The 22,909-nt window shown below is 41.3% G+C and overlaps 1 protein-coding gene across 1 annotated transcript in view; it reads right to left on the bottom strand.

Moving 5' to 3' along the window:
* The window catches only part of ca10a (carbonic anhydrase Xa), a 204,910-nt gene extending 190,157 nt beyond the window's left edge, over nucleotides 1–14,753 (bottom strand). Inside the window, exons 1-2 of the mRNA XM_054599350.1 lie at nucleotides 14,522–14,753; nucleotides 13,320–13,836 (exon numbers count right to left, since the gene is read on the bottom strand). Coding sequence (XP_054455325.1) covers nucleotides 13,320–13,380 — 61 coding nt within the window. The 5' untranslated portion in view covers nucleotides 13,381–13,836; nucleotides 14,522–14,753. The remainder of the gene's footprint in view (nucleotides 1–13,319; nucleotides 13,837–14,521) is intronic.
* Nucleotides 14,754–22,909: the final 8,156 nt, after the last annotated feature.

Below are 22,909 nucleotides of genomic sequence, written 5' to 3'. Positions count from 1 at the left end.
TTTTTTTCTACACATCCTCAAACCTCGCTGACTATATCTTTTCAGGCCAACCAAAAGCAGGTATGAACAGATTGATAATTCAAACGTTAAAAAGGTTGCATGTAGCAGCTTTAATATCGTAATAATTGCATTGTTTTGGTCTTCTCGTCCCAAACACGTGATCCAATATCGGCTCAGACGAACTGTGTCTGCACTAATAGGCAAAGTTGGCTCAGCAGAGTGGTGTTCTATTACACAAAGAGTATTCAGGAGAGCAGGAGAGAAGTGGCTGTCTGTCTCTGTCTCTGATTAGAACACACACTCTGCACCAGTATTTCAGCCAACTTGTTCGCATTATCTTTGGAGTGAAGTGATATTGAATAATTCTGCTAAACTCTCCCAGGAAGCTGGGTCTCCAAGACGACCTAGCATGCTAGCGATTTGACTGACTGAAATAGAGTGTGGCGACACATGTAAATATCACGCTGTAGGCGGTCGCCATCCCAGGGGATCGCTGTTCCTTCCCCATGGGAGACGAGAGGTCACGCAAGTTGCATGCTTAAGCAGCGTCACTTTCGTAGATGATTTAACCCAAACGACAATCTTTTTCGAAACCTAATCACGCATTTCACGATCCTTTACCAAACATTACAAAGTATTTCACCATCTTTTCCCAAACCCAAAGACGTATTACACACTATTTAACCAAACCTAATGTCATATTTCACAAACTTTTGGAAACCCTAACTAAGTATCTCAAGATCTTTTTGTAAACCCAACAATGTTTTTCACGATCTTTTCCTAAACTCTAATGATGGATTTAATGTTCTTTTCCCAAAACTAAGAAAGTATTTCACGATCTTCTCTTAAACCTAAAGACATATTTCACAATGTTTTCCTGAACCTTATGACCGATTTCACAATATTTTGACCAAACCTAACTAAGTATCTCACGATCTTTCCCCAAACCCAAAGACGTATTTCACAATCTTTTACCAAACCTAACTACGTCTTTCACAATCTTTTGGAAACCCTATCTAAGTATCTCACCATCTTTTTGTAAACCCGACATATTTATCGATCTTTTTCTGAACATATTGAAAAGAGTCAATCAGCTCTTTAATCAGGTGACAGCTGGTTGTTTTCCCATCATGCCCTGAGTCTTACGGTTGTTGGAGAGCAGCAGTGGCGTCCGTTTTCTAAAACAATACTCTGAGGTTATCGTTGCATCTCTCAGAGCACAACTCATGCTGACTGCAGCGAAAAGGCCCCATCGCCTTGGTTTTCACAATTTAAAAATAAACTTACTGCAAACTCACTTGTTTTTTTTAAATACTAGGCTACTAAAAACAGCCATAATGTGAATACATGGGTTATTTTTAGTTTTCGGACTGCTTTCAACTTATATCGGCCAAGACCGGTGACTGCCAGTCAGTCACATATATAACATTTTTGTTGCCGGTCACATTTACACACATGTGCCACGTGATGGTTTTAAGTCGGCATCAGGCAGCAACCTCTGGCTCTGCCGAGTGAAGCCGATGCAGAAAGGTCTTCAAACATGCATTATCTCCACTGAACAGCAGGGGGCGACTCCTCTGGTTGCAAAAAGAAGTCAGGTTGTATAGAAGTCTATGTGAAAATGACCCTACCTTCACTTGATTTATTCCCTCAGTAAACATTATAAACATGAGTTTATGGTCTCAATCTCTAGTTAAAGTCTTCTTCAATACAGCATGATGTTCATTTAGTAAATTATGGTCCATTTAGAGTCAAATCGACCATAAAGTATGCTTTAGGGCGGGCCTACTGTGAATGACAGGTAGCTGCCGCTTCCCGAGCTCTATACAGCGTCTCTACGTTACTGCTCCGCATTCAAAATATAGTTTGAAGGAGATTTTTTCAAAGCAATATAAATATTAAGAGGTTATTATGACCTGACCCCTTTCTACCACTAAGCAGCCTATGATACTAAGTTAATACTACAAAGACACTATGAATATAGCTTCCCATGCCTTTTATCTCCATGACAACATCATCTTTTGAACTGACCCAACGCTGTGCCTTGGCTGTGTGATGGCGGAGTGCGTTAACGCCGGCGTGGATTATTCAGGGGGCTCGCCTCCCTCCCTCACACGCAAACACACACTATTCCTACTTACTGCTGTGGGACACACATCTGCACAGGATTATCAGATTAGCAGCTGGAGATTTTCCCTGACGGGGGCCTGTGTGGTGTGTGTGACGGAGAGAGAGTGAATTGGGGCATTTGGATGGCGCTGTTGTGACTGGGTTTTTTTTGTGTGACCACCACCTTCCTTCCCTCTTCTCTGTCTAACTCGTTTTGCTCTTTCTGTCTGCTTCAAACACACACTCAAGCACACACACACACACAATCCCATCTCTCCCTGTGGTAAATTACAGCTGGCGTGGAGGTCGTCTCACTCCGGCTGGTTGATAGACTTCAAATTCCTGAGCAGCAGATGTGATGAGCTACGGCTGCTTGGGGACAGGCAAGGTGGTCGGTGTCTCACACACACACACACACACACACACACACACACACACACACACACACACACACACACACACACACACACACACACACACACACACACACACACACACACACACACACACACACACACACACACACACACACACACACACACACACACACACACAACTATGTACTTGTGAGGTCTTCTTATTGACTTTATTAAATCTTGAATCCTGTCTGAAAACTCTAAATATGATCGATTTTGCTCTGTTATTGTCATCTATAGTGGTTATTTGCATGAACACACATAATCCAAATGATTAAGAACTGATTTGTTTGTTTTATTTAAATATTTGCTTTGATTTTTCAGATCATGAAGTAGGACGGCACTGAACATTGGCTCATTCCAAGTGTTGAAAGCAGACTGAGGAAGGGGATTTGAAAAGAGTCTGGATGAGCACATTCTGGACCGTACTCAGATCCAGTGAAATAACTTCTTCACCTCTACTGTTGTAGAAACGGGAGGCCGTTCAAAATGACTTGGCAAACAGGCGACGTGCACACACCGACACTGACCCAGACGGCCACGCAGAGGAAAACCGGTGCAGAAACGCACTGCGGGCACCGTGTGTCACTGTTTTTGTGCAACATGCAGGGAGCGCTTGGAGGCGTTCCCCGGTACCGCAGGTCGTTTGCCCGGTGGCATATGGCCGGGCGGATGGAGACACGTGTTACTGTCACGAATACGCCGCAGGCCTCTACCCTGTGATTTCATCATCCCATTTACATTTCTAAGCTTCCCTGAGGGCATGTTTTTTTTCTTTTGGTTGTTTTTCTCAGAGACTGGAGTGTGATTATCTGAGGTGGTCACAGTTGCTCGCAAAATCAGGTTTGGCGAAGTGGAAGTGGAGCCGCTTTCTGCTCCTGTCATATTTTACTCCGCCTTGATTTTCACTGCACGGGAACAGAACTCAGTAATATATTCTGTGCAGTATAACAGTTATAATGCCACAAATCCTAAAAAGAAAAAACAAACTTTAATTTCGTTGATAATTTATTTTCCAAAATTGGCAAACAATGGAATATATATATGCAACTTGTTTCCAAGTGTCCACAAATGCTACCAATGTTGGAAAAAGAATACATGCTCCACATGCAATATACGTTGAACTATTTACATTTTTACAGCCTCTCCTCTCCTCTCTGCTCTGTGATCAGCAGCCTGCAGTTCAGTTGAAGTTTCACAGAATTTTTGCCACGTGACTGTTGGTTACATGCCAATCAATCAAGTCCAAAAAAATTCTGGTTAAAGTAAAAGGTTTATTCAGGGCGAGATTTGCAGGTTTTTTTTGTGGACTGCCGTTATGAAGCCTCATGTTGGGCGGTTTGGCAGTCGCCACTTTGGATTTTTTCAAACCAACGTACGGAAGCGACCATATTTGGGCTGCGGAAGATTGACGTAGAGACGCTGTACATTGCTCTGGTAGAGGTATAGGCAGAAGAAGGAGAAAGAGGAGGAGTTCAACAACTGAAAAACACTCTTGTCTTGTAGTGAATCCTAGCTCCTAAACAGGTTGTCAAATTTGCACAGGAAGACATGACGGACGCCCAGCTGACACTCCTTTTGCAAAGTACTTTTGTTTTAGCACTACAGCTGACGCCGCAAAATTATTCACGGCATGCCAGGGTAAATCCTGCAGTTATGTGAACAAAGGATCAATTCCTGTTTATGCTCAGCAACAAAAGAGCAAGAAAAGTGAAAAGGATGCAGAGAAAACTGCTTTGTTGTTTCAGAGCTGTGTAATAAATGAGCATTAGACACATAGTCATTTTAAAGAAGAATGTATGGAATAAGCTTTCCTATAGGGACCACAAAGAAAATGAAGTCATTTTCTTTTACTGCTTTTCCCCACTTAAATATCTACTAGTGAAGTTATTTAAAATGGTCCAGTTTGTAGAATTAAGGGGGATCTAATCGCAGAAATGGAATATATATCAATAAAATATAACCACCTGAAATAAACAACGGTTGTGTCTTTGTTACCTTGGAATGAGCTGTTAATATCTACATAGGGAGTGGGTCCTTTGTGACTAAATCATTTTGAAGATCTTTTTCTTTTTTTTTTTTAACAAGGTGCACGCTTTATTATTTCAATAATAAATAACAAGTCAGCAAATTTGTATACATATATTCATTTGTTACTTTTGTTGTACGAAGTTTAAAAAAAAAATCTAAGTTTGGGTCAAGCCTGATGTCGTCTTACACAGTAAAGTATGATCCCAGTTGCTTCCACCCAGTGAGGTATAAAGCTTATTGATTTAAAACTGATATTGGTTCAGTACTTGGTATTGGCTGATACCCAAAGCCAAGGTTTCGTTATCAGGACTGAAAAAGTGGGATCCATGCATCCCTAGTTTGAAGACTCTGCCATCCAAAACGTTTTAAACTGTCAAACAAGCTGGTTTACATAGTTCAGTTTTGTTGCTAGGTGCTGTTTATTCTTATGTTTCAACAATAGACTGTATATTAGAAGTGGATGTCGTCACCGTGACGTCACCTATTGGTTTGTGGACTGCTGTTATGAAGCCTCTAGTTCAGCATTTTGGCAGTCGCCATCTTGGAATTTTTGCAACCAGCTAACTGAGGTGCCAATACGGAGGATTTGCATAGAGACGCCATTTATCGCTTTGGTAGAGGTAGTGACCTGACCGTAAAGCATACACCGCTTTATGGTCTGTTTGACTTTAAATGGTATTGGTAATTTACTAAATGAACATCATGCTGTAGTGAAGAAGACTTAAAACTAGAGATTGAGACCATAAACTCATGTTTACAATGTTTACCACTTCTTTTTGCAACCGGAAGAGTCTCCCCCTGCTGGCCAGTAGAGAGACTGCAAGTTTACGACACTTCACTTTTCCGACCTGCCTGGTTGCAATCAAACTGTGCTCTGGTTCTCTACAAAATTGCAAGCAGAAACACCAGCAGTCGAGCAAAGGCATTGCTTCAGTTAAATACAACAAGGTAGAGAAAAGATAAATCATCACGTTTTTACCACTCTGTCACAGTGCAGGAATAGAAGGATATCTTGCTGAGGACATGTTAAGGCAAAGTAGAAGAGGGAAGGAAAAAAAGGGAACTCTGTGTCTGAACAGATGGGAGAACGGCAGACAGAGCTGTTTACCTGGCACCTAGTGTGAAATCCTGTTTAGGACTGGCTTTTTGAGCAGGGGAGGCAAACAAATACTGCGGGGGAAAAAGAGATGCCAGGAAAAGGAGAGGTAGAAACCCTCTGAATGTGTGCTCACGGCACAGCGGCAAACATATTCCTGCTCTGGCCTTTAGCCAGAAAAGAAATACACTGCGTAAAAAGCACACACGACAAGTCTTTATAGATCGAGCCACAACTGGAGTCCATTGAAAAATCGATACTTTTTTCCCCCTCCTCCACAGCAAGACTTTTCTGTTTATCTGGTTGGTCTGAATTTCTGATCATTAGAGCACAGATCCAGCATAAATGCAGCCTGATCATTTTCATAATGGAAGACAGTTCACTCAATACTTGTTGGCATTCAAGGTATATCTCCCTCAGAAGAACTGAAGCTCTAACCATAGAAGCTTAAACTAACACTGAATAACTGCCAATAAATAATGCGAATTATTGCTCTTAATTCTTTCACAAAATGAACATAATTTAAGTCAATTAACGGCTAAGGGACATTTAGGATCATGACAGTGATGCTTTGGCCTTTGGTTGGATGGGTCACACAAACAAGACTTTCACCAAGGAGACCGCTGTTCATGACCTGTGTGCAAAAAAATACATCCGTGACTTATTTTACATTAGTTTTGTGACGTAACATACGTACTTTACTAACAGTAGTTACGTAACAAGCTTCCTTATTTTATGTATTCTTTAAAGTCCTTATTATAACCCCAAACCACTATATGTTCCAAAGCCTAACCAAAGTACTTTAATTGCCTAAATCTGAACCCAGTTAACCTAGAAACTAAGTAAACCTATGTTTGAAGTTTATTGAGAGAGTCTGTGTGCATGTAACCAGCGAGAACTGTACGTTTCCTGTGAATAGGGAAGTTTATTTTGAAAAGACAATACGAACAAGCGGAAACTGACACGCCATCCCTGCCGTGTTCAAAACTGACGCTAGAGGGGAACCTAGAGCGTCTTAGCTTTAAGCGTAGGACCACTGCAAGCCTCTGTATTTGACGAGTTGGGAGTGCGAATGTGTTGTGGGAAATATATTATTTGATAAAACACTATTTTGAAAAGAAAAACAAGAGCATAAACACGCCAATATGGGCCCCAACAGGTCCTGGTTCTGCTTTACACCCAGAACATTGTTTTATGTTTATCATCCATACATGCTGCCTCTGTGGAATAGCTTGTAGACAGATGTATAGAGAAAAAGGCAGAAAACGTTGCGTGCATTAGATATGAGGCTTCCTCCATCATGGCTATTATTGAATTGGATTTCAAGATCATGTGAAAGAAAAAAAGGCTTTGTTGAAACCCACAGTGCTGACTGAATATGACACAGATGAAACAGACAAAATGGATTAATACAGACACCGAGGAGGAGGTTCAGCTTCTAGCATTATATATGTAGGCCTGTGTAACATCAAAGCACCATTGTCAGGTAACCATGAAACCATGAAACCATGTTAACCGATTGTCAGTCCCATTCGTTTGATGCCTACGTATACCTCTTTAGAATGCGACAGGCTTTTAACTTACTCCAATATAAACTCATCTGCGTCAGTATAACACGGTAGGGTGACTGACGTGGTATAAAAAGCCAGAAGGTCTCTCTTTGGTCGGACAGGTCACACAAGACTTTCACCCACGAGACAGCTGTTCGCATCCCGTGTGGAACAAAGACAACCTTGACTACTTTTACCTTAGTTACGCTACGTGACTTACGTACTTAACTAAAGCCAGTTACTTAAAAAAACGTCCTTATTTTACATTTAAAAAAGTCCTTATTTTAACCCCAAACTACTATCTTTTCCTAAGCCTATCGCTGCCTCGATCTAAGTAAACCTTACAACTGAGAAAACCTACGTTGAAAGTTTATTCAGAGAGACTGTGTGCACGTTACAAGCGTGAACTGTACGTTCCCTGTCGAAAGGGAAGGTTCATTTGAAAAGACAACTGCATTTAACAGCATGCTCCCTGTGAAAGGGGAAGTTCATTTTGAAAAGACACTACGCATGTAACAAGCAGAAACTGACACGCCATCCCTGCCACGTCCAAAACTGACGCTAGAGGGGAACCTAGAGCGTCATAGTTTTAAACATAGTTCCTATGACCAACCCTCAGTATTTGAAGAGTTGGGAGTGCCAAAGTGTTGGGTAATACTGTATTTTATAAAATTTTGACTGACTCATATTCAAGGAAAGTATTTCTATACGTCTATATGTTGTGGTATTGCCCAGCCCTGGTTTTATAATAGCACAGAGAGCATAAAAACAGGGGTCCCTTTTGCCCCTGGACCCCATAGTGGGTCAATCCGACCCTGCTTTACATCAATTACACTGCGTTATTTTTATCATTTATACATGCTGCCTCTGTAGAATACCTAATAGACAGATGTATGGAGAAAAAAAACATTGCGTGCATTAGATATGAGGCTTCGTTGAAACCCACAGTGCTGACTGAATATGACACAGATGAAACAGACATGGAATAATACAGAGGCCGAGGAGGAGGTTCAGCTTCTAGCATTCTATATGAACATCAAAGCACCATTGTCAGATAACCATGAAACCATGTTTTATAAATTAGCGATCCGCAATGAAATAGCAGCAACAAGATAATTGCTTCCCTATATTTCCCATTTCTGTGTTTTTAGGTGAACAAATGAACAAACCGCTATTCTCTGAAAAAATAAGGGGGAAAAAAAAGATGTTTACAAATCAGAATGGAGGGAGAGGCTCCAGAGATTGCAGACCCAAGATGAGATTGACCCTTCATTAACATCGGGTCTGGCAGGGCCACCCCGCTGGAGTTATTTACAGCCGGGGCAAAACGGTCAAAATGTTACGGGAAACAGTGGTGGTGAAAAATCCCCAGACCACTTGACCTCTGACTTCGGGCCTTACGATAGCAACAGATTTCTGCCTCCGACCCAATACGATTGAGGGTAATTTGGTGTGTGGTGCTGCAAGCATCAAAATTACATTGCAAAAATTCTACAGCAGCATTTCCTGTCCAGAAATAATGACCTGATCACTCCACAGACTTAGATTACAGACAAAATGAGATAAATGAGGTGGTCTTTTTTTGTTGCGACTACTTTGGAACAATACAAAGAGCTCTAGAGCAATGTGTTTCCACTCATTGTTTTACATGTTCAAGTCCTGGTAGCTCATTAATTAAATCTGCTATACACAACATATTTAGGCCAAGGAGGAGGCCTACAGAAGTGTAGACAGAATCCTGTACAGCCAGGACAGAAACACGCTGATTTAGAGCCATCAGAGTGGCAAAGAGGAGCTATGCTGAAAAGCTGGAAAACAAGACTCAGCCGTCATCCCGGTCTCTGAGCAACCCTCCATCAATTTACATCAGCACTGGGGCACCACAGGGATTTGTGCTCTCCCCACTGCTCTTCTCTCTCCAAGCCAACGTCTTTACCTCAGGAGACCCGTCTGTTAAACCATTTAAGGTTGTACACGACACGACAGCCAACGACTTCATTAAAAAATAAAGAGGGAACACCACTGAAAATATGATTCTACCTCTTCACTGTATTGGCAATTTAGTGGAAGATACACAAGGAAAAGAAAAAAGAAAAACGTGTGTTTATTGTTTCACAATAGTATTTTAATTGGTTCACAATAAATGTTCACAATAGTTCACAATGTTAACCCGCAACATAATGTAGTTTAATTAGTAAATGTAATGTGATTAATTCCCTGAGTTCGTGGTAGCAACAATGCTGTTGTTTTGAGTGATGATGAGCATCCTGGATCTGAACAATGATCATGTTTGGGATTACATTTGTTTTCCTTTCATGTTTACCGTTTTATTATTTCACCGTTTTCTTCACCTTTGAAAGAAAAAGGTTGTTGCACCATTTGCGATCTTGCATTCCACAAATATACCAGCAAAACTGGGAAAGCCAGCGATCCCGCAAGTCTCAGAGGGTTTATATATATATATATATTAATCTTTTTAAATACTACTCCTTTGCACTATTTGTATTTGTGAACAATTTACAGAAACATTATAAAGATAGAATATACATTCTGTCCATAATAGAGTCCAATTATTTTGATGCGTTCACATACTTGACCAATAAAGTTGATTCTGATATATCAGAAATGGGACATGGCCATAGTGTCAGACTTTGAAAGCCTTTCAGAATAACGATTGTAGCTCATTGTCTTCAGGAAATCAACTAAGGGTTCCGCCTCTGCGTCCGTGGGAGTCGGGTCTTCCGTTCACGGTCACTGGAGCAGAGCCAAGCTTTGCCTCTTGATTACATCACAGATTAGACTCTTGGCATTGAGGAGACTTTCATGTCCACGGTCCACGCTCGACTGTGGGGGATTATAGCCTTGCCTTGAAGTCTGGTTTCGCTGCATTATCAATCCCCGCAGAGCTTCACCTGACAATCAAGCTACGTGGTAACAATTGGCTGAGCTCCATACATTCCCATAGCATCACCAGAGGAAGGCTTTCACTGGAAGACGTGACTCACACGACAAGTACAAATGACACACAGCAAACAGGCTAGTGTTTTTGTTTTTTGAATATAATCAGCATGTCCACATGAATACTTCTACTACTTCTACTCGAGTCCCCTGACCAAAAGCGGGACCAAGCCGAGGCATAAGCAGAGCGGGAAAAGATGTCTCGTTAAAGTGGATTCCAACCGCCAGGATAAAAGGATAGAAAAGTCTAGCGAGATACTGAGCATGACAATTAATTCTTGACTACTGAGGCGGCAGTTCACGGCACAACTTCTGCTCAAGAAGCACTCACTCGCTTGTGCTGGAGCTTTTGATCGTCCCTTTAAATCCAGAAAGTGCTCAGAAGAATTGAAATACGCTGCTAAACTGAGAGCCATGACCACATACTAAGTCAAAATGAAGCTAAACTACATCCATTGTCTTTTGTGACGAAACAGATTCAGTCAAAATGGAAGCAGCAGAAAGACAGGCCTAGATATTATTGGTTTGCATAGTGTGAGTCTGATTTAAAAAACAGCAGATCCTACACTTCCCATAATGCAGCTCAATAGCATCATTCATTGGACCTACCCTGCCTCATTGCTTAAACTCCACACCTCCATTTCTGTCAAAAGATGTTCCAACACAAGGGGCGTGATGAACAAACAACACGAAAATGTCAAAGTTGAAAGGAATAATAAAGTCGGTTCTGACGACAGAACGCCCTGTGTTATAAAAATAGGCACAAGTCAACGTGATTAGTCGATGCCTTTTATTCTACGGTGCTAAAGCTCAAACATTTAAAAAAATATATATTTTGAAGAAGGAAAAACAGAAAAAGAAAAACACCCCAAGATCTTGACTCTCGCGCTCTTTTACTGGAATATAGCTCCGAAAGAAAATACTGTAAACACACCTTGCGAGCAAAGAAGAAAACCAAACTGAATGTTTTATTTGATTTTTCTTAAAGTGGAACATCACGTAAATAAAGAAAGAAAATGTTAGGCTCCTTCAATCAGCCAATCAGCTCGATCAGAGAGCTGATTGGCTCTTAGATTTGACAAAAAAAAAATAAATTGTAGAAGATCTTACTCTTCTGTGTAATTGTAATACTTAACGCTCGATTGTAGGCTATAAGTCTCATGTTGTGCAATAAAGTTTTAATCTAAAAACATAACTTGTGCTGGTTGATAATAATAAAGATTATTTATATAACACCTAGCAGTAAAGTGTTTCACAGGCAGACACACCAACTCCACATACAGTATACATACATATATATATATATATATATATATATGTTTTCATTTTTATACCATTATGGGCTGTAATCTATTGTACTACAGTTACTTTTTTAAACAAAAAATAAAATTAAAAAAAATTCACACTTAAAATGCTGCTCCACGCATCCCAATTCAACTAAACTGAATTAGGATAATAAGTGTGTGTTCCTTGCGAGGTTTCTTCGGAGGACACGACGAGCGACGCTAATTGCTCATCAGCATGACGTGAAAACATAGCATTCTTGCTAGCACACGGCCTCTATCATGCAAGTAAGCAAAACTACAAAACTACAACATACCGTGACTCAGTAGTAACCACAGTATGAAACCAGATATAGACCAACCTTATCGATCACGTGACGAACAGACACAAAGGTACGACACACCTGCAGTTTTTCCGTGCGTCGCTTTCTTCGAAAGGGTTTTTTCTTCAAAATAAAAGCAGCAGTATTTAAAAGTTTAAATGACGGGACAAAATAAAATAAAAGACAAAGTGCATTTTCATTACGTAAGCTGGGTTTTGGGGTGTTTTGGGGGAAACACAAGTGAGAAACAGTATGAACAGCTGAGTAAATTATGGTTTAAAGTATTTGAACAGTTAAATTCCCACTCGGTTATTATAGGCCACAGTAGAACGACCATACAGCATAGAAACTATTTTCAATAAAGGCCATGAACGTAACACCATAACCAAATGACTCACTATAAATCTTGTGGTTATCTTGCTCCTGGTTGGTTAGTAAAACATATTCTTAAGGAATAAAGCAGATTGTTGGGTGGGGCTAAGCCAGTGACGCACGATGTGGTCACATAAACCACACTCACCTAAACCTGTGGGTCTGTAGGAGGACAAGGACAATCTGCTCATGTTTACTGGAGTGATTCGTAGATTTATATATCTTACAAGATGGGATGCAAAAAAAAAAACACACACACACATTTGAGAAAGTCTCAATCGGTGTTATAATTGTATACATTTCCCAAATGTCGCCTTTTTTTCGTGGGCACAAAAATCTGCCTTGATTTAAAAAAAAAAAATAATAATAAACTCTTGCATTTTTAACACTGGCAAAGGGGTGAAACTTTGTCACGTTTCCTTTAAAACAAGACTCACTTTTCAAACACACTTAACAGGAGCGCGTTTGTTACATCGGCCTGTTAAAGTCAAGCATCCGCTGAACCACAGCGAAGTGAGAGAGAGAGACGCGTTGGCCCCACCGCGACGCGCTGCCTGCCGCACGGACGCACACGCGGCATGACCTACACACAGCGCCGCGTCGCTCCCCGGGGCGCACAGCGGCTTCATCTGATGATAACTTCAGGAGAGGAGGGGGGGGGGGGCAACAAAACACATGATCCATAATGTTCACTGTGCTTTGCTTTTTTTTTTTTTTTAAAAGCCCACCCATGTCACGCGTGCGTCAGAAGCCTGCGCATCCAGATCCAGTCCTGGAGGCTACACGGCGACTGTCTTGAGTCACACACACACACACACACACACACACACACACACACACACACACACACACACACACACACACACACACACACACACACACACACACACACACACACACACACACACCTGATATATCTATAACCAAAGATTAAAAAGAGCAGGGTTATATCACGCCGTGCACACAACCTGGAGGTAACATTTCGCAGTTTTCCTCTCTCTCTCTCTCCACCTGCCCGACATGCATTTCCTATATATAAATTAATCATCCCCCCCCCCACCCCCACCTATAAACCACCCTCAATCCCAATCATTTTTACAAAATCAATCAGTAAAAAGTAACGCAGCCATCCATCCGACGCACCTGCCCCCAAGAGACAGCATCGACGCCCATGAGCTCACCTGATATGCAGACGATCACGTTGGCGTGAAGAATAATCAGTATTTCCCAAATGATATCCATCCTCTGTCTTCATTCCACGTGCATTACGCACAGAGTAGAGAAAGATTCAAAAGAAGAAAACGGGGCTTCTTTTTTTTCTTTTCTTTCTATTTCTCTCTTCAGTTGCGGATGTCCTGTTGTCTCGGGCTGGACCCCGCTGCACACCTTCCACCAGGTGTGTTCCACGCCAGACGCATAGCAGGTGATCAAAGCCGAAAGAAAAAAAAATGTTGCGCCACTGAATGTAACAATTCCAGAGATAGGTGGTGGCGAGGGGGGGGGGGGGAAAAAAATGAACTCCAAGACAAAAACAGCCGAGAAAGGACGCTGATCCTCTTTTCAGCTCGCTGTGTTATTCCAGTGCGCCTTTAGACATGTCCGCCCATCCATCCGTCCATCCTGCCCGGCGAGGCTTCACAGAGTGGGCATCCTGTTCTCACCGGGGAGAGGCGCGCATGGTCGTGCGCGTGGGGATGTCTGTGTGGAAAAGAGAGAGAGAGAGAGAGAGAGAGAGTACAGTTTGATGAGGTGGGGTCGGACTAACAACCGGAGAAGCCTCGCAACTCAGAAAACTCGCATCGGCAAGTGGCAAACCTCCGGTCCAGACTCGAGCGTCGAGCGGCGCGGAGTGACACCGAGACTTCCGGTTCTGGATTATCAAAATTAAAGCTTCGGAAGGGTTGACTTCGAACGTCAACCCATTACCATGCCCCCCCATCCCATCTGGCAATGACGACAAATAATAATAATAATAATGAATAGTCTATAATACTTTGATTCCAGATTATTACATTTAAGACTTCCATTATTTTTTGCTACTGATTTAAGCATTGACAACATTATTATAACCCCCATTATCACACTGAGCGATTACACATTCCCATTTGTAATTCTTGTCACGGCTTTCTTTAATCTGTGCTTTTAATTTGTAACATACATTTGCCTGATTTCCGTTCATGTTCCGGCTAACTGTGTCGAGCTTGATGCCATGTTTGCTTTGCTCGCCATCATCCCACCACCAAACACCAAGGACACACACACACACACACACACACACACACACACACACACACACACACACACACACAAGCATATTCTGCGAAGTTAACAGCGCAGATGTTAGCCTGGTGTTGGTTTAATGAGAGGGGGAAAACACACTTACAGCAACTGGAGACAAATATTCACGGCACAGAAAACAGAGCTCGGGGCAGGAAACTCCGAGAATGATCCGACCTGGAAACGGACTCTGTGTTGAGAATTAAAAGTAGAGAGTTGGAAAAAGATGAAAGCATCCAACTTGGCATACAAAATAAGAAAACGACCATCTGTCCTCAGTGGAATCGATGATAATGAGCAGTGAACTAATACAACTCCAAACGTGAGGACCGGTGCTCTCCGGCGGCCGGTTGTTGTGTCCTCACTGACGGCTCGCAGTGGCGGTCTTGCCGGCTGCTTCAGTCTGGCACCGGGCCCCCAGCGATGCCATGCGGGTCTGCGGGTCTGGCTTTGCGCGCGGCGCTATCAGGGATGCACGAGGAGCAGCGACGCGCGCGGCCAAATACAGCGGATGCGCGCACACTCGCGGGCAGGGTGGATTGATGAAAACCGCGCAATGCAGAAAAGGAAAAAAAACGTCTTTTCCTACCAAAAGCAGAGCATTAGTCCCACATATTTACACTGCATAGTTTAATATAAGTCTTTTATTTATTTTTTTCACTGAGATATTCATAATTTTCACAACAAATTCTGCGTTATTCATCATTTTCACGAAAATTCGGCGTTGTTCATACTTTTGGTGCATCTCACATATTGCACTTTTTTTTGCATGTAAACAGTCATGAACGTGTCACACGCAGAGGCTTGGTGAGTGGTCTCTAAGCGTCAAATGATGACGCTCTAGGTTCCCCACTAGAGTCAGTTTTGTCCGTTTTTCGCTTGTTCCATGCAATAGTGTCTTTTCAAAATAAACTTCCATGTTCACAGGAAACATAGACTTACCCCTGTTACATCGATAGTGTCTTCTCTAATTAAACTTCCATGTTCACAGAAAACGTAGTTTCCCTGGTATATACATTGTATCTTTTTTCAAAATAAACTTCCATGTTCAGGAAAAGTAAAACGTAGAGTTCCCTGTAACACTGTGAATTGTAGAGTTTCCCCTGTGACATCCATAGTGTCTTTACAAAATAAACTTCCATGTTGAAGTCTCTTTTCAGGTTAAACTTCCAACTAATTTTTACTTAGGTTTTAGGTTTACTTGGTTAGGTTTAGACAACAAAGGTACATTTTTAGGCTTTGGGAAAGTGGTTAAGGTAAAAAAAAAAAAGGTATATTTGTTAGGTAAAATAAATGCGCTTGTTCCTTGAGCTATGTAAGCGGCGTTATATAAGTTAAGTAACAAAAGTCAAGTTGGTTTCACACGGGAAACGGACAGGTGAAAGTCTGTGATATTTGACCAAACCATCCACTGACCATTTTCAATTTATATATGAGCACGTGGCTAATGATGAAGACAGACTTGAAAAAAATGTGAACCTAACCTTTAACCCCCATGCCACCATTGCACCCCCATAAGCCCTACGTCTTCAGAAGAAATAAATGGGCTTAGGGAAGTTGGAAAGTATTGAGAAACGGCTTTGGTCTTTTCATAGGATTCTTTGGCAATAAGAAATACACAGAATAATACCAGCCTTGTACAATAAACAATTGGAAAGTTAATATACTGGATAATACAGATATTTGTCAAACACATGTAATTCTATATTCTGGCAAGCACATACAGTACACTATTGATCCCTCTCGTCAATAACAGGGCTTAGTGTACGATATTTTTGTAAAATTTAATTAAAACGGAAGCCACTACTGTGAAGCTCAGCAGCCACTAGCTGGGGAGAAAAGATACATTCTGCGCGAGGAAACACCAAGTCTATTACTGTGCCTGTTATTTTCTTTGGCGCGGGCTTCTAAAAATCCAGAATTTTGTCACAAGGTGTTGTGGTGTTTGAAGAACTTAAAGCTATGATTTTCCTCCATTCATCCCTTCCCGCTTGTGGCCCCTGTGATGTTGCGAGTAACAAAGGCTGGGCAGGAGGTAGAGAATGACGGGCAATCAATACCATACACCGCCTGCTTTCTTCAAGTGCCACTTTCCCACATCAATGAGGAACATCCCTGCAGACTGTCCCGTCCCTTTGGACCCAAATGCTTTTACCCGTCAAGTCTCATCTGGTATCTCTTTCTCACCACGTGGGCCCTCGTAAGGAGGGCCTTTCAAAGGTTACATTCTCCTGGAAGCACACAATAGTGTATTCTATTTCAACTCCGGATAGGATTGTTATTCAGCTGACAGTGGCATCTGTGTTGTGCTGGCGTGGGGAAGGAAATCACTCGCCACTTTTTTAAATCGGATTCCCCCATCCTTCTGCTCCTCATTCTTTTTTAATGACGCGTTTTTTAAAATATAGTAAAGTACGGGAGACAGTTGAGGATCATGTTTTTAAAATGCAGTTTGGATGCTTTCCAGGGATTGAGATGTCAGCTCAATTATGTCTTACCTTTAATCTTTAAATCGGCCTTAATGGTAAACTTTCAGAACTTCAGAAATCCCTTGTTTTGGTAAACTAGTTGGGTCCCTGTTTTACTTTGTTCAGATGTCCCATTGTGGATGGAACTCCAACAGTCAGAACTAAGAGGGGACAACTTCCTATTTCCAAGTTCAAGTTATTTAAAAAATCCTAGATCTCAGGGTCCTCCAAACCAAAACCATCCAACTAAAAATATACATCAAATCTTAGACATGAAATAGTGCAGAGGTTAATATAGAGAAAAATAAGAACAACCCCAGGGTTCTCTTCAGCACTGTAGCCAGGCTGACAGAGAGTCACAGCTCTGTTGAGCCGTGTATTCCTATAAACCTCAGTAGTAGTGACTTCATGAACTTCTTTAATGATAAGATTCTAACTATTAGAGAAAAAATTTATAATCTACTGCCCTCAACCAGTACCGATCGATCCATAGCTGTAGAACCTGAAATATATTTAGATGGCTTTTCTCCCATCGACCTTCAACAATTGACTTTAACTATTTCTAAGTCTAAACCTTCCACCTGTCTCTTAGACCCGATTCCGACTAGGCTGCTTAAGGAAGTTTTACCTTTAATTAGCAATTCTTTATTAGAAATTATCAATCTGTCTTTACTAACGGGCCATGTACCACAGGCCTTCAAACTAGCTGTAATTAAACCTCTTCTTAAGAAACCTACTTTAGATCCAGAGGTGTTGGCTAACTATAGACCTATATCTAACCTTCCGTTCCTCTCTAAGATCCTTGAGAAAGCAGTAGCAAATCAGCTGTGTGACTTTATGCATAACAATAGTTTATTTGAGGATTTTCAGTCAGGATTTAGAGTGAATCATAGCACAGAGACGGCACTGGTGAAAATGACCAATGACCTTCTAATAGCTTCAGACAAAGGACTTGTCTCTGTACTTGTATTGCTAGACCTTAGTGCTGCATTTGATACCATTGATCACCAAATCCTATTACAGAGATTGGAGCATCTAATAGGCATTAAAGGAACCGCACTTAGCTGGTTTAAGTCGTATTTATCAGACCGATCTCAGTTTGTATGTAAACAATGAAAGCTCAATGAAAACCAGGGTCAGTCACGGAGTTCCACAGGGGTCTGTTCTTGGACCTATTTTATTTACCTTATATATGCTTCCCTTGGGGAATATTATCAGAAAACACTCAGTAAACTTTCATTGTTATGCAGATGATACCCAGTTATATCTATCAATTAAGCCAGACGAAACTAACCAGTTCTCTAAACTTCAAGCATGTCTTACGGACATAAAAACCTGGATGACCTGTAACTTCTTAATGTTAAACTCTAGATAAAAAAACAGAAGTTATCCTACTAGGTCCAGATCACCTTCGAAATCAATTATCTAACGATATAGTTTCTCTAGATGGCATTGCTCTAGCATCCAGCACTACCGTTAAGAACCTTGGAGTTATCTTTGATCAGGATCTGTCTTTTAACTCTTGTATAAAACAGATCTCAAGGACAGCCTTTTTTCATTTATGTAACATTGCGAAAATCAGGCAAATCCTGTCTCAAAGTGATGCAGAAAAACTAGTTCATGCATTTGTTACCTCTAGACTAGATTACTGTAACTCCTTATTATCAGGCTGCTCTAATAGGTCTCTTAGATCTTTACAGTTGATCCAGAATGGTGCAGCACGTGTTCCAACAAAAACTAAGAAAAGAGATCATATTACTCCAGTATTAGCTTCTCTGCACTGGCTCCCTGTTAAATCAAGAATAGAATTTAAAATTATTTTACTTACCTACAAAGCTCTAACTGGCCAGGCACCATCTTATCTTAAGGAACTTATAGTTCCATATTACCCAACTAGAGAGCTGCGCTCAATCAATGCAGGGTTACTTGTGGTTCCTAGAGTATATAAGAGTAGGATGGGAGCCAGAGCCTTCAGTTATCAGGCTCCTCTTCTGTGGAACCAGGTTCCAGTTTCAGTCCGGGGGCAGACACACTCACCACTTTTAAGAGCAGGCTTAAGACCTTCCTTTTTGATAGCGCTTATAGTTAGGGCTGGTTCAGGTTCGCCTTGGTCCAGCCCCTAGATATGCTGCTATATGCCTAGACAGCCGGGGACTACCTAGGATACACTGAGCTCCTCTCTCCTCTTCTCTCCCTCCTTCTTTATGTATTAATCTCCTATTTATGCACATTACTGATTTTGCTTCTTCCCCAGAGTTCTTGTGCTTTCTCGCCTCGCAGGTTCCCAGGAATCGGGGTTATATTTGGACTGTCATCGTGCCACCTACTGAGGCCCTGCTGACACCCACTACTACTACCACTATCATTATTAGTCACATTACTATTATTATTGCCTGTACTATTACGCTTATTGACTTGCTTCTACCCTGGAGTCTTTGTGCTTTCTCGCTTCGCAGGCTTCTATAAATCGTGGCTGTACCTGGACCGTGGTCGTGCATCCTGCTACGGCCCTGCTGACACCGACTGCTACCACCATTATTATTACTAGTCACATTACTATTACTATTACCTGTACCATTAAGCATTTTAGCTTTACTTCCACCCTGAAGCCCTTTTGCTTTCTCGCTCTGCAGGTTTCCATGAATCGTTGTGGTACCTGGACCGTAGTCGTGCCTCCTGCTGTGAGCCGACTGACACCCACTGCTACTTCGATTATTATTATTAATCACATTACTATCCCTATTTTCATAATTATAATTATAATTCTACTATAATAATTGCTGCTGTTATTATAAGTAGTCTTATTATATGAATCATTTATGTCATATACATTGAATGTGTTGTATCTCTGTTATGCTGTTCATTCTGTACACATGACATCTATTGCATTCTGTCCATCCTGGGAGAAGGATCCCTCCTCTGTCGTTCTCCCATAGGTTTCTTCCTTTTTTCTCCCTGTTAAAGGGTTTTTTTAGGGGAGTTTTTCCTGTGCCGATGTGAGGGAAGGACAGAGGATGGCGCATGTACAGATTGTAAAGCCCTCTGAGGCAAATTTGTAATTTGAGATTCTGGACTATACAAAATAAACTGAATTGAATTGAATTGAATATATGTGTATAAAATATTATACACTTGTGGTAAACAGTTTGTGGTTGAGGTGATTGGGGTCTTGTTAATCTTGTTGGCCTTCTTCCTGCGCGGCTGGCTTTAGAGGTCCTCCATGGATGGCAGCTCTGTCCTGGTGATATGCTGAGCAGTTTTCACCACCCTCTGTAGAGCAGTACTGTTGAGGGCAGTGGGCCATCCGGATGCTCTCAGTTCGTGAACCTCTAGAAGTTGCAGAGCACCCTGGAGTCAAGGTTTGGCCTCCTCAGTGCGCGAAGGAAGAAGAGCCGATGTCTCGCCGTCCTTGCGATGGTGTTTGTGTGGTGGGTCTGGGTCCTACTGATTTGAACCCAAAGGAACGTGACGCTGCTGACTCTCGCCACAGTAATCGGGTAGTGTCCTCTTCCTGTTGTCCAAAATCCTCCCTATCCTCATGCGAGGATAGGGAGGACAGGAGAGGACTGAGGGGCCTTTCGGTGCTGAGAGTCAGACTGGGGAATCAGGAGGTTCAGGATCAAATCACAGAGGGCGGTGTTGAGCCCAAGGTCACTGAGCTTGACAACAAGCTAGGAGGGCCCAATTGTGTTGGATTGCTGAATGGCTATATAGTCAATGAACTGCAGTCACATACTAGCTTAATTTTTTTTAATTAATGGCATACAATCTAAAACCGCATACGTAAGTTAAATAAGAAGCGTATTTATTTCACGTAAAAGTCTTACTTAATTCAAACCACAATCTTTACATAAACCTAAGACTTTTTGGTGCCAAGTAAACCTAAAAACTAAGTAAACTATTTTGACACTGCATATATGTAACGAGTAGAAACTGTACATTTCCTGTGAATACGGAAGTTTATTTTGAGTATTTTGTGTAACGAATAGCCAACCTCACACTAACGTTATGTTAGTGTGACTTAACATAAGGTTAGTTTGAGGTTACCAGTTATTTTGGCCATTAACTCATATCTTTGTAGTAACTAGAACACTTAATATACTAACAAGATATCAAACAAACATAATAATACACACATATTGATGTTTAAAAGGGCCACAAGTAAGACATTGCAGTGATACATTTGTTGACACACATTCTCTATACTCGTTGCTACTTGCAATTAAAAGTTTGAGAAGTTCCCTAATTCCTTTTGCAGACTTCATTCCAGATACTAGGGGGCAGCCAGATGTTAGGATCAACTCCAACACGATCAAGTGGTGTACCGTCGCTCTGAACCAAGCGATTAATATTATGATCCCTTTAAACTCTTGGATGTGCAGTCGTGCCTTCTAGGCTGAACAGTTATACAGCATTACAGCAACTTCTGGAGCAGCGGAGAGGAGTTCATAAGACGTAGACCAGGTCTGTCTCGGGGTTAAGACAAAGTGTTCCTATCACATTACCCATGATGTCCACTGGAGCAAAAGCAGTCTCCTCCTCAGCAGACATATTTTCATTTTCAGTAATATTTTATGTTGTTTTGCATGTGTTGTTTAAAAAAAAAAAAAAACGGGAGGCAAGTGAGGATAAAAAACAAATTCTGGTGAGTTAGCATCAAGTGTTATTAACTTGTTAAAAAAACAAAACATTTAAACGTTGTCTTGTGTCACTTTGTCAATTTTTCAGTTCAAGCGTCTGCACTCAAACTTATTACTTACTGCATCATTTGGCTTCAAATTGTGTCACATTACAAAGGACAAACAAAGATCTTCTCAGACCGTTATTACACAGTAAGACGTGAGCATATTGTTACAGATTTAAAAACAGCTTTTGAAACAAAACGGCGGCATCATGAGATGAGCAATAGTTATGATATGGAACATTCTAAAATAAATATGAAGTGGGTTAGCTTGGGTTAGTCACATTTGTGCACGTCCCTCCAGTTTCTCTTACCGTGTATCAGATGTTTCATCATAGATATTTGAAGTCTTACCAAACATGAGCAGAAACTGGCTTTGTAACAGGATGACTGCATCTTAAATACCTTCAGTGTGTGAGGAGATAGCAGAGAGGTTTTTTGGTGCTATCAATTATCCCATTCTGGCTAATGTGGGAGCATAAATACTAAGGGGTTGACGAAAACATATTTTTTTATGCTAATTAGTGGTGCTGCTAAGTGATGACATCTCAGGTTTGAGCGTTTCACTAGGAGAAGACACCGGATCACATGAAGGATTAGTAATGGCAGAAAGCCAATATATGACAGTCAAATCTTGTTTATTCCCAGGCCGCCACATCACACTTTTCATACTCCTCAGGTAAGGCTGTGCTCGCAGGGCCTGGTCGATATTCTTGTGGTTCGGGGGCCAAATTTATGCAGATGAAAGACACTAATTATGCTCATGCCCATGTGGGGGAAGAATGACTGGGTTGCTAATGGGAAAATCAAAACACATTAAGGACAGCCAAATGATTTTATTTTTCTTCAATGACTTCGCCTTCTCAGAAACAGATGGAGAATGGAGGGCAGAGAGAGTGAGGAAAAGAGAGAGAGAGAGAGAGAGGGATTAGCTGCACGGAGGAAAGGTTGAGAGAAATGCAACATGTTGAAGGATTTCATTTGGGCTAATTATGATTAATTCTGAATGTGTCTGTTCAAAGACGGCCAGGTCTCATTACTATTCAGACGGGGTTTTGTTTTGCTCGTGTGGTGACAGTCATGTTGCAGCTGTAAACAAAGAGCTTTTTGCTGCTTTTTACAAGTTTTCTGAAAATCTATGTTTATATATGTAGATGAGGAATTATCTTTTTAAATATTTGCAAAGTTTCATACATTTCCAGAACAGAAATCTCTATATCGGATGAAGCCAGTTTCAAAATCATTGTTTTATTTTGTTGACATATTTGAAAAAGGGTTTTACACAGTGAATTTTGGATATCTCAAATAAGTCAGACAATACCGTCAACAGCCATAAAATAAAAAA

The sequence above is a fragment of the Anoplopoma fimbria genome, chromosome 5 (assembly GCF_027596085.1).
Source record: "Anoplopoma fimbria isolate UVic2021 breed Golden Eagle Sablefish chromosome 5, Afim_UVic_2022, whole genome shotgun sequence".
NCBI classification, from domain to species: domain Eukaryota; kingdom Metazoa; phylum Chordata; class Actinopteri; order Perciformes; family Anoplopomatidae; genus Anoplopoma; species Anoplopoma fimbria.
The sequence above is the reverse complement of the archived record's forward strand: the minus strand, read 5'-3'. Positions and strand labels throughout refer to the sequence as shown.